General features: G+C 39.8%; 1 protein-coding gene across 9 annotated transcripts in view; it reads left to right on the forward strand.

Annotated features, from left to right (window-relative positions):
• The window catches only part of kmt2ca (lysine (K)-specific methyltransferase 2Ca), a 207,954-nt gene that overhangs the window by 74,873 nt on the left and 119,774 nt on the right, over positions 1 to 13,307 (forward strand). For all 9 annotated transcript variants that reach the window (XM_039666622.2, XM_039666620.2, XM_039666621.2 and 6 more), the window contains 3 exons: positions 2,260 to 2,466; positions 11,532 to 11,683; positions 11,767 to 11,876. In XM_039666622.2, the coding sequence (XP_039522556.2) occupies positions 2,260 to 2,466; positions 11,532 to 11,683; positions 11,767 to 11,876 (469 nt within the window). The remainder of the gene's footprint in view (positions 1 to 2,259; positions 2,467 to 11,531; positions 11,684 to 11,766; positions 11,877 to 13,307) is intronic.

Below are 13,307 nucleotides of genomic sequence, written 5' to 3' on the forward strand. Positions count from 1 at the left end.
TCGACAATGCTCTTTATTTTCTCTAGCGCAGGTCAACTTTTTTATGCATTTCATGAGCGGGGGATATTTAATGAGGAACATTATGAATTCATAAAATTCGGAAAAAAGTGTGTTGTAGTCCAAACAAGCCATTCTTTGTAGTTCTTGAAAAGTGGATTGTGTTAAATAAAATATCTCCCTTTGGAGTGGACTTTGATCTTTGTAACCTTGCGGATCTTTTTTTATGCTCAAACAGCAACATTACAGACTAACTAAAGTTGAAAAAGTGAAAAAGCATAATAGGATAATAACATAATAACAACCTGCTTTAAACATGGGCAAATAAAGCACAAAGAATTCACAATATTCCATAGTGTTTTCATTTTAATGTTATGTTTATGCCAGATTGGCGCTGCACATATTCCATTTAGGCTAACTATATTTTCACTTTATCAAGTGATTCTCGTTCCAGACATCACTGCGTGTTTTTGAAGTAATGATGACAAACGATTTTAATTAAAACGTATGCCTACTGTTGAAAAACATATGAAGAGGAAAAAGTATTAGTTATACTGTATCATCAATGTTTTAGAATTAGAGACGTCTAAAAGGAATATGACCCAATCACATTTTAGCAGATAACCCATTCACAGTCAATGTTCGCTTTATTTTTGCCGGTCTGAGCGACATGCAATCAGACCTCAGGTACAAAATGCTGCAATAACCAATCCGATTTTTTTTTCGCAACAAATCGTTTTCATGATTGATCATCAGTGTCACATACGAGTACTTGTGCACATTCCTAGTTGTGGGTTGATTTTCTTTTGACTGATTTAGAGTGTGATTTCACTGTCGGAGCAATCCAAGGATGTCATAACCTCTCACTTAATTCTTTTGGAGTTGGTTCACCCAGTCAGAACAGTTCCAGCACCTCGGCAGGGCACTAGGTCATTAGGCATGAACTATGAATCTCTGATTAGTCAGATTGTTGCACAGATAGAGCAGAGAGGATTGGATGCGCAACTGCTTAATGACTTGGGGCAAAACAATCTACTTGAAAGCAACTGCTTTTGGCAATGAAAGGTCACTTTTCTTTGGGATAGAAATCGGAATTCATAACTGCGAGATGCATGTTGTATTTTCAGTATTGCATTTAAAGGATGCAAAACAGAACCATGTTTTGCAATGTTGGCCTAGCATTTATGGCTATATTTGCTATACACTCACCTAAAGGATTATCAGGAACACCTGTTCAATTTGTCATTAATGCAATTATCTAATCAACCAATCACATGGCAGTTGCTTCAATGCATTTGCGTGTGTGGTCCTGGTAAAGACAATCTCCTGAACTCCAAACTGAATGTCAGAATCAGAAAGAAAGGGGATTTAAGCAATTTTGAGCGTGGCATGGTTGTTGGTGCCAGACTGAGTATTTCACAGTCTACTCAGTTACTGGGATTTTCACTCACAAACATTTCTAAGGTTTACAAAGAATGGTGTGAAAAGGGATAAACATCCAGTATGCGGCAGTCCTGTGGGCGAAAATGGCTTGTTGATGCTGAAGGTCAGAGGAGAATGGGCCGACTGATTCAAACTGATAGAAGAGCAACTTTGACTGAAATAACCACTCGTTACAACCGAGGTATGCAGCAAAGCTTTTGTGAAGCCACAACACGCAACCTTGAGGCGGATGGGATTCAACAGCAGAAGACCCCACCGGGTACCACTCATCTCCACTACAAATAGTAAAAAGAGGCTACAGTTTGCAAGAGCTCACCAAAATTGGACAGTTGAAGACTAGAAAAATGTAGCCTTGATTTCTGTTGAGTCAGAATTTGACGTAAACAGAATGAGAACATGGATCCATCATGCCAGGTGGTGATGTAATGGTGTGGGGGATGTTTTCTTGACACCTACCTGAGCATTGTTTCTGACCATGTCCATCCCTTTATGGCCACCATGTACCCATCCTCTGATGGCTACTTCCAGCAGGATAATGCACCAGGTCACAAAACTTGAATCATTTCAAATTGGTTTCTTGAACATTTCTAAAGAATGCTTTCAGCACCATTGAATCAATGGCACATAGAATTAAGGCAGTTCTAAAGGCGAAAGGGGGTCAAACACAGTATTAGTAGTATGGTGTTCCCAATAATCCTTTAGGTGAGTCTATATGTTTGTGTAATAAGGAATGTTTACTTGTATTATGTTTCTGGTTGAATAGCTGAAAGTATGAAAATTCTTTTCTACATTTTTTTTTCTCTCTCCCTCATCCCTCAGAGAAAAGCTCTGTGCCTTCTGCTACTGTGGAGAAAAGAGTCTCTTGGGTCAGGGTGAGCTGAAACTGTTTGGACCCACGCCTGGTTATGTCCCCTTGCACATCCGGAACCGACGCGGCAGCTCTGAGAAGGATGACGATTACCATGATGACGACAATGATTTCGATGACAACCGCAGCCCAGGGCATCGTGGGAGAGGCCTAAAAAAGTAAGTTATTGCTGCTGTTGTCAGGTGAAGGTGATTTGGGTGGATGTTTTTGTTCTGCTAACACGTTTTAAAAGGAAATGGAAAAAGGTAATGCAATAAAGATGCAAAATGTACCCATGAATTGAATGTTGTTGTAACAAAGTTTTTTTTTTTCTCCAGTGCATCATGCCATGAGTGCTCAAATATTAAGCATGTTTTAATATATAATTACCAGAACACATCCCTAAGCCAGTTATTGCAATTGTTAAAGTAATTGAGAAAAAAAATAAGAATAAAAATCCCCATTCGTTTCAGCTTTTCAGCATTTTTGGTGTGTGTGTGTGCATAAGAGGAATGGGTGAATGAGAAAGTACAGTTTGTGTCAGTCTTTGTGGAGGCGGTTTGGTGCGGTTCTGAAGTGTTAGATTGACGTGGCTTTAAGCCAGCGTTTCTCAAATTGTGGGGTGTGCCCCACTGGTGGGGAATAGAAACATGACAAGTGGGGCGCTACAAAGGGAGAAAGTCAAGTCAAATATATTTATATAGCGCTTTTCACAATACAGATTGTATCAAAGCTGCTTCGCAGTATCAATCAAGACAACATCACAGTGTTTGTTTATTCATGAAAAAAGACAATCAATATTGGTAGAGCTGATCAATGGTATGATGGGTCATTTAATTTGAATATCCCAATGTGGTAAAAAAAAAATTACCAGAAAATGTGGTAATTTTTGTGCCCATCTCTATTAAGTCCTTTATTTATTGAGCATGAACTCAAAACAAAACAACAACACATTTAAATAAATGTAAGCCTTACTTAAAGGGTTAGTTCACCCAAAAATGAAAATTCTGTCAGTATTTACTCACCCTCATGTTGTTCCAACCCCGTAAGACCTTCGTTCATCTTCGGAACACAAATTAAGATATTTAAGATATTAAGATCGCTCCTGCATACAGTCCATAGGCTTCTTGAGGGACTGGCTCTTGCTGTCCCCGAAAAGTCATTAAAGACATCGTTAAAATAGTCCAAGTGACTACAGTGGCTCAATCTTAAGTTTATCAAACGACGAGAACACTTTTGTGCGCAAAAAAACAACAAAAATAACGACTTTATTTCAACTATTCACTTCCTTCTCCATAAGCCTGTAGTCAGTTAACGTAGTGTGATTGCGTAGAGCTACGTCACACGTAGGCTTACTTTTGGCCGACGCTGGTCATGTGTGTGTGATGCGTGTGACGTACAATAACAGAAGCTTACGCTATTAAACTAGTAACCTGACTCGCGCAGAGGGAGAATTAAACGAATAGTTGAAATAAAGTCGTTATTTTTGTTGTTTTTTTGCGCACAAAAGTGTTCTCGTCGTTTGATAAACTTAAGATTGAGCCCCTGTAGTCACTTGGACTATTTTAACGATGTCTTTAATGACTTTTCGAGGACAGCAAGAGCCAGTCCCTCAAGAAGCCTATGGACTGTATGCAGGAGCGATCTTAATATCTTAAATATCTTAATTTGTGTTCCGAAGATGAACGAAGGTCTTACGGGGTTGGAACAACATGAGGGTGAGTAAATACTGACAGCATTTTCATTTTTGGGTGAACTAACCCTTTAACCTTTTCTCACTTAAGTTTAAAAGTTTTTAATGGCGCCCATTATTTAGATTGTATTCCTTTATGGGTTCCATGGTTACGTGTCATTGCTTGTCACACCACAGCCACAATAGCGCTGACTGACTGATTATCTGCTTTTATTTCACAAATTTGTTAGCTATAGCAGGAAATATCTGATATTCCGATAATGGATGTGTTTTGTTGTTTAAACACCTTAGTTGAGCTATACGCGATGGGCGTTAGTTTATACCGCATTTTAGAGACTCGGAACTGTTGGATTTAACAAATGTCAATTTATCCACTTCTCCCAAAATATATGAAAGTAAGTGCCTGTTGAACTGGGAGAAGCATAGAGTAAACTTGAAAGTTACTTATACGATGTGTATTTGATATGAATAATACGTGTCGTCTAATTATAATGGAAATAATTTGTATTGCCGCTTCCATAGACATAAGTGTGTATTTGACAAACTCTAAATGTATTGCTTTTTTAGTAACTTACTTGTGTGAATTTAAATGTCTGAAACCTAAAATAAACATTATGTGGTTGAAAACACTGAATCGTAAGCGGTGAGCGCTCTCCGACTATGGATCAGAAAATATGTTTAGCATACTACAGAACAGGCTCATTACAGACACTAAATTAATTTTGAACTTTCAAAGTGCACCAGATTTATGAATTTATCTTTAAAATGTTCATACCATGCCCCAGGACCCCCCTAGGGGTACAGAGGTCCACACCACACACAAAATACTGTGGAAACACAGTAGCTTATATGATAGTCTCCGAAAAATACAAAATACAATTATTATTATAAAAATACCTTAAATACGTACATTATTAGTCTTTTACCATAGTGCGTCAAAGTAAAAGTTTGAACATGTTTAATGTACAATAATTAATTGTACATTAACTTGCGGAAAAATATGAAAATTGTTCACCCTGATGTTGTTTCAGACGTTTTCTTCCATCAAGCTAAAAAAGTTAGCACAATATCTGTATAATATGTGGCTCTCTTCCATCAATGAAAAAAGTACCATAATATAGAGCCATTTAAACTTATTTTGTCATTCTTTTTCGACGGCATCAAAATCCGTTCACTTTCATTGTATGGACAAGATCAACCTTGGGGGAATCATTTGGTTTTAGAATGAAATGAGAGAGGTTAAATTTGCATTTTTTTGGGTACATTTTTTATCAAGTTAGGACAATAATTCCTTGGCTTGGAAAATGGAAAACAGTTGTATTGCAACTTTGCTGGATTGAATCTGATTACTGAAGTTCTGGGTCAAACAGAACTCGTCTCTTCTTCTATTGTGCTTTCCGATGGAGAGGAATGGAGTGCTTTGACCCAAATACTCTGGGAATTGCTAATGAATCCAACACCACAATTCAATTTGGGTCAATTAATTTGGTGCCATAATTGCCTGATGATTAGTTACTAGATGGAGGGTTAAAGGAGAAATCCATTAGAGAGAACTCCACCAGCAGCCTTTCACAGAGCTCCACGTGACCTGTTGTTGTCAAAAGTTCCTGTCCGTAGCCACCCTTGGGCTCATTGGACGAGTGCCTAATTTGCTCAGCTTCTCTCAACCAATAAGATGCCTCCCTGAGGAATGATGACGTAATTCTCTCTGTGCAGTCAATGGCAGGTTGCCAACAGGCGGTGGATTGTTGTGTTGGAGGCATCTGATTGGGTGGTCTGAGCTGGAACTGTGCCAGTTATTGACAGGGGAGTGAAAACAATAACAACTCAAAAGAGTGAAGGAGGACCATTACAATTATGTAAGGTAGAGACTGTTATGGTGGATCAGACATTGCTGTGAGGCACTTTATTTTAATGTGGCCTGGTTACATGCATTCACTATAGTAATAACTTCAAATTATGCCTTAAACTAACCCTAAACCAAATCAGAATCAGTAAGTACATGTAGTTAATTACTATTACTTAGACCTTAAATGGCCATTTTTACAGGGACGCATTAAAATAGCAGTGTTTTCTTTTTTTGCTGAGACATGATGGACATTAAAAATGACCCACACAGACTCCAAATATAAAGAATTTCAAAATATAAGCTGTTTTGAAAACTTGCTGGACTAAGTTGAGTTTGGTGTTAGCATGTTGCTTAGCTAACAATGTGACAGTCTGATAAGTTTGTCGCAATGCATTCTAGGGTGTCTGAATAAATAGTATAGATATTGTATTGGTTTAAGGATGAGGGGTGCTTGTGGAAGATGTTACTTCAGCTGCTTCCTGAAAGTTGTGATGGTCTCAAGAGTTGTGATGGCCGAGAGAGTAAAGATTTTGTGCCTCGTTATGAAGAAACAAGGTATCACTCCTTCAGTGACCATATCTGATGGGGAGGTCTTGTATGACTAAACTTGTATGAGTGAATTAAGGTTGTTGCAGTTCCAGTTTGGGCTGTGCTCAAAATATCGATCCAACATCGTCATCAGTGATGCGCGGGTCAATGTATAAACAAACCGCAACCGACCGACGTTTTCAACTACCCGCCCGCAACTCGGATCGCAAAAAAAAGTAAAAAAATATTGTACCCGACCCGCTTCCTGACCGCATTTTGCTCATCGGAGCGTTATTGGGCCATAGACGTGTAACAACACAGCATCGCAAGAAGACGTAGGCCTGGCCTACACATAACAAAGGCAAAGCCAGCACTTTGGTCATCATCTTTCATTATTTCAGCAAATGTCTCCCACACTTTTACTCTTTCTATTTGTGTATTTGCGGAGCTTCCACTCCCCAGTCTTCACCTTTTCTTATGCCGCCTCCATCTCTGCAGACTGTAGTGATCATAGACATGGCCGGTTCGTGAACGAATCGTTCTTTTGAACCGGTTCTTTTTAGTGAACCGGTCGAACCTACACTAAATCGAACTGAATCGTTCGAAACAGTTTGCGTCTTGCATCAGTGCTGATCCACAAGTTAGTTACTTACTTTCAGACATGCCTGACAGTCGCCTCCGAATCGAAATTAATCAATATCCTGAATTCTATTTTACTCCAGTAACTCCAACAGTTCACTGAACCGAGACATGTTGTTGCCACAGCTGAGAGAAGTGATGAACACGAGCAGCTGATACTGCGCATACCGAACACACAGGGACCGCGGTTCTCGAATTACTAGTATAGAACCGAGAACTGTTTAGACTGAGCTTGTGTGTTATCTTCGTGCCAGTTATTCAGCCAATAATGTGTAGGGCTGTATATTTCATCAAAAATTGTGTCTACTAATACAAATGTTTAATTGGCATCTTTTTTCAAACGACCCGACCGACCGCGACCCGAATATCATTAAAAACATATTTCTGGATGACCCGTAACTGCGGGTAACCGCGGGTAACCGCGGGTGACCGCAGGCACCCGCTCATTTCGGATCAACCCGCGCATCACTGATCGTCATGAACTCCTGGCGATGCGCGTATCGATACGGCAGCTGCTGTTTCGATATTGTGCTTTTGAATGTAGCCAATTCAGGGCTCGAATTTCGGCGCATAATTTAAATCATTCCCACAGCTCTCCCACTTATAATTCCCGCAAACATTGATTCACTTGCGCGCTCTCTGAGAACTGTTTTTTCTCTGTGTGCATATAGACTAGAGTAAAGCCACCTCACATACAGCTCACGAGATCATATCACTTTAACAGACTAAAACACGCAAAATTATGTCAAAAATTTGGGTCTTGGGAAGTATTCTCTAAACACAAGTAGTTATGATTATAAGCATAAACGGTTTTAACAGAAATGGCGATTTGCGTTTGTATGATGAAGTTATGCGAGATATTCTGCTGTCACTCTTCACCCTGAGCATGTCAATCAATTGTTGTTTCTGCATAAAAATCTAAAAATGTAATCATTTAAAATGATTTCAACATAGAAGAAATGACTTTGGTGCACATTTCAACACTTAAGACCAAATTGTTAAATACTAGGCATTTAAGTTAAATTTAAGTTGTTACTGTTCTTGCTTTAATGGAATGTTTTAAGTTTTGTTTAGTCATTGAACAGTGTAGACATGCTTTAGTGTGACTATAATTGTCATTTCAGTTATTGAGGCAGACTTTAAAAGCAGGAAGAGCCATTCTCAGCATTTTTTATTTAACTCATTGTTTTTTTTATGACAAAAACTAAACTGTTTTTCAGTTATCACACTGTTACTAAACTCCACTGTTAATAAATTCCAAATCGATCCATATCGTGATGCGTATCGTGGCTTTAGTATCGTGATGCGTATCGTGTCATTGTTGGTGATACACAGCCCTAGTTCCAGTGGCAGTCCTGAAAACCAGTGTCAACCTTGAATTGGATTCTGGCATTGACTGCCAGTGGTGTGAGATGACGTGGGTTCTCTTTGACTCATTGAAGACCAGATGTGGCAAACTGAATCCACCGAAGTACTCTACCTGTGATTCCCAAGTCAGAGAATGTGGATAAGAGGATCCGGTGGTTTACAGTATCAAAGGGTTTCAGTAGTGGTCAGCAAGGATGGTCTCTGTAAAGTGTCTGCTTTTGAACCCAGACTGGTTGTTGTCAATTAGGTCATTCTGTATGAGTATTTTTTTTTTTAAACTAAGCAATGGGGTTACCCTAGCCTGCTTGAATGTGGTGGGCGTTTGCCAGTTGTGAGGGATGTGCTGTTGATGTGAGTCAGAGTGGGTGGCAATCTCCTGTAGTTGATGGGTGTGGATCTACTTTGGGACAGTTTGTTGGATGGCTGGCACAGATAATTTGGAGACCTGTTTCTCTATGAAGAGAAGAGTGGAATGTGTGTGGGTGGAGGTTGGCTCTGGCTAAGTGGTGCAGAGAATTGGTTGCTGATGGTTGCCACCTTATCTGTGAAATAGCTGTTGAAGTCATCAGCAGTCATAGAATAGGTGGGATGTGGGGGAGGGGAGTGACTGGAGAGGTAACCCGACTAACCTGTCTGTTTCGGTTGGTCAAAGTCTGTTGTTGCAGTGTAAATTGGCTTTAAGGCTGCATACTAATTCAAAAAGAACCTCATAAGTGGCTGATTTGGTATGGTCTACATCGGGAACTACTTTATTGCCAAATGGAGCTCCTCAAGTGAAGTGTGCAGTATACTCAACTAAAATTGATTGCAGTACAGTTTGACATTGGCATCCTCCTAAACTAATAACTAATAATATCTCTATCTGTTCTGGACTAATTTCTGGAAAGTATTCTGGAATTCCTCTGTGAAGGATATATGCCTTATATTTTGGCGCACTTTTAAGACTTAAGGCCAATTTATACTTCTGCGTAGGGTGCGCGCAGTAGGTACAGCGTAGCATACGCAGAGCATACGTCCCATACCGCGTACCCTTCGCCGTAGCCTGACGCGCACCTCCTCAAAAATGTAACTACACGTGGCGACGACGCGGACCGCAAGATCGGTGATTAGTTGGCTTGGTAGCATCGCATTTCCTCCTACACATTTCCGCACGTACCTTCTCACGCATTTCCACACTCATTCCACTCATTTCTGCCTTTCAGTTTTAGTAATTTCACTAAAATTAACTGTTTTTCCACCTCAATAAGATCCAACTCCAACATGATCTGCTTTCTTTCAGGCTTGTGGTAACCTAGCCGCAACTCGAGGAATCTAAACAGTGGAACATTAAAACCCTCCGCCGCCAACTAGCGTTTCGGAGCAGTACTGCAGAGCAACCAAGACCTGAACTTAGAATTATAAATGCTCATAAAGGCGTCGCCTACGTGCGTAGCCAACGGCGTACCCCTCGACGCAGAAGTATAAATTGGCCTTAACATTTAGTGCCTGCTATTTGGGTAGGTCTTTACTTTGGGACTGCACCTATGATGCCTTAAAGGGTTAGTTCACCCAAAATAAAAATTAAGTCATTAATTACTGTTCTGTTCCAACCCCGTAAGACCTTCGTTCATCTTCGGAACACAAATAAAGATATTTTTGATTGAATCTGAGAGCTAGATCAGTCCTATATAGACTGCCTAAGGGACTGGCTCTTGGCGGCCCATAAAGTCATTAAAGAAAAGGTTAAAATATTCCATGTGCCTACAGCGGCTCAATTATAAGTTTATCAAGCGACGAGACTACTTTTTGTGCGAAAAAAAAACATAAATAACGACTTTATTCCACTATTCCATTACTTCCTTATGGGCGCATGCGCGAGAACTGAGACGAGGACATTCTCATTCGTCTACTTCTTGTTACCGGCTGCTCACCGCTCAGGAGTATTACCGCCCCTACCGTATAAGATGATGATCCATATATAAGGCGCTCCGGATTATAAGATTAAAGGCTTTTAAGTGCACCTTATAGTGCGGAAAATACGCAAATTGAAAAGCGTATGTACAGCGCGCATCTTCCTCTGCTTGTAAACAGAAAGTTTTGCGCTTCCAGCTATATCAGCACATCATCTTATACGGTAGGGGGCGGTAAAACTCCTAAGCGGTGAGCAGCCGGTAACAAGAAGTAGACGAATGAGAACGTCCTCGTCTCAGTTCTCGCGCATGCGCCCATGAGAAAGTAATGGAATAGTGGAATAAAGTCGTTATTTATGTTTTTTTCGCACAAAAAGTTGTCTCTTCGCTTGATAAACTTATAATTGAGCCGCTGTCAAAAATATCAAAAATATCTTTATTTGTGTTCCGAAGATGAACGAAGGTCTTACGGGGTTGGTACAGCATGGGGGTGAGTAATTAATGACTTAATTTTCATTTTTGGGTGAACTAACCCTTTAAAATTTAAGGAACCACAATAGGAAACTAATTTGATGATGAATAAAACACAAACAAAATGAACTAAGGATGAAATCGTTTCTAGGGATCAGAATCGTAAACATAATAATATTGTGTATAATGAGTTCTTCAGGATACCCATCCCTAATGTCGCTCCTCTGATGTAAGCCTTTTTAAAAAGGACGGTGCACACCAAACGGTTTATTTATATTTATGCAGATGTTCTGGACAGAAGAGGGATCACATACAGTAGTCTTTCATCCTGTCCCTGCTGCAGCCCACTTCTGGCTGGCCCTCTTCAAACCGGCTCTCTTTTTAAATGTTAATTCCTTTTTTCCGCTTCTCTGAGTCTCTGTGGCTCACTCTCTCAGCGCCACATCCAATAAGCCAGTCATTCCTGCCCCCCCCCCCCCCCACCCCCTTTCCGGTTCTCTTTCGTCCTCTCGCTTTCTCCGTCTCTTTCATACTTTGTCTCTGAACAGCCAGTCCTTGTGTTGGAGCCAAGTATGATAACCCCATACCTCGCCGTTGCAGACAGGGCTTCATAGGATGTTGCAGTTGCAATGTAGGCCTACTTGAAACATCTTCAGGATGCTGACGTCTAAAAATAAAATCCCACGTGTTTGGAATCTGACAAAAGAACAGGCCAGGCAACAAAGCTGTCACCTTGAAATGTTCTTTCCTAACTTGTTCAGTCTCTTTTCAGATGAAGCTAATGTGCCCGTCCGCTTCCTTCCTCAGGGTCAGCTCTCCAGACAGTGGCCTACACTCAACCTCTGCTCCTGGGAGTACAGACCCTGCTGCTGAGGAGCCCAGCCGCAAATTCTGGGATGAACTGGGCCAAATAGGCCTTCCCGATGACATTAACGTTTCTTCTTTGTTCGACCCCACTGGTAGGTAACCCTACACTTGCGTCACATTGACTGTTTGTGTCGTTCAGTGGCTGATGGTGTTTATGATTCTTTTGCACCTGCAGGCCAGTGTTGCGCTCACCTGCGCTGTGCTGCCTGGTCAGAAGGTGTATGCCGTGGGGAGGGACAGTCGCTGCTGTATGTGGACAAAGCAATTGACTCAGGGAGCACAGAGGTGAGTGACACCTGCAACAGTGTGTTTTGAATGTTTCTGTGGATTTGTTGGTGCTTTCTGCTTTAACATGGCTGTTTCATCAACTTGTAACCTTTTCAACTGATATACCAGCACCAAATCTGGCCCTGTTTCATGTGCATATATACCAATGAAAAAGTAATTCTGTTTTGTACACTTGCTTTTCTCCATCAGTATGTTGAAAAGGTGAGACATTTTCCTCACCAAGTATTCTGTTCAAAAGAGCATTTTGAAAACTAAAGCTTCAATTACAATCAACAAATCAAATGATAAAGACTTTTTTAGATTTGCTAAAGATTGTATTAAAATTTAAATTGAAGTTACTACTTTGATACATTGGACTTATTGTGTACATACATGTTTTTACATTGTACTTATATTTTGAAAATACCTGCATGTAACTACAACTGTTATTAATTGATGTAATTACAATTGTAATTACACAGTTGACCATTCCCTTCACCTTAACCCACCCTGATACCTACCCATACCACCACACCTGTCCCTAACCTTACCCATATCACACCTAAATAGCAGCAAAAGTGTTTTACAATACAACCTGAACACAATAAGTACATTGTACTTATTTTCCTATGCAAGTACATAGTACTTAAAGCCACTTCCAAATGGGTCCCACTTTATATTAAGTGGCTTTAAGTACTATATACTTACATTGAAGTTACTACTTTGATACATTGGACTTATTGTGTACATGTTTTTACATTGTACTTATATTTTGAAAATACCTGCATGTAACTACAACTGTTATTAATTGATGTAATTACAATTGTAATTACACAGTTGACCCTTTAAATTTACCACTGTTCATTTATTAACGTTGTTAACCTCTGGTCCGTGCGCCGGCGCACTGAAGCGTTTTTTTTTTTTTTTTTTTTTTTTAATTTAGTTCAAAGTTACTATCAGATTTAATGTTATACCTTAACAAACTATACATCACTAAAAAGATACAAGACTCTAGATATATCGGTAACGCTTCCTTTTGCAGTACAGTACTTACAGTGTACTTACCTAAAAAGTGCTGGCTAATATAAGGTAAGTACATGGAACAGGGGTAGGTTCAGGGTTAGTACTACTAGTTATTACCCAGTAATTGTAGTTACTAAAATAAGTATAGTATTTACATGGGTTACATAACTGGACTGTAAAAGGAAGCGTTACTATATTATATATAGGATAGAAGTTTCATTATTTGACCACTATTGTATTCTGAGAAACTTATAGTAACAGTTATGTCTTCATTTGTTTTAGGAGTTATAAAATGAAGAAAATTAGTAGATGCCTTTAATTTAAATTATGAGCGTCAGCTGGTCCATTCAGAAAACAAACTCCGTGCTGTCGTCATGACAGCGATTCACAAAACAACGTCCCTCAGGGTTTTAGCTCAAAAATGTG

The sequence above is a fragment of the Pimephales promelas genome, chromosome 22 (assembly GCF_988280905.1).
Source record: "Pimephales promelas chromosome 22, fPimPro1.hap1.1, whole genome shotgun sequence".
NCBI lineage: Eukaryota > Metazoa > Chordata > Actinopteri > Cypriniformes > Leuciscidae > Pimephales > Pimephales promelas.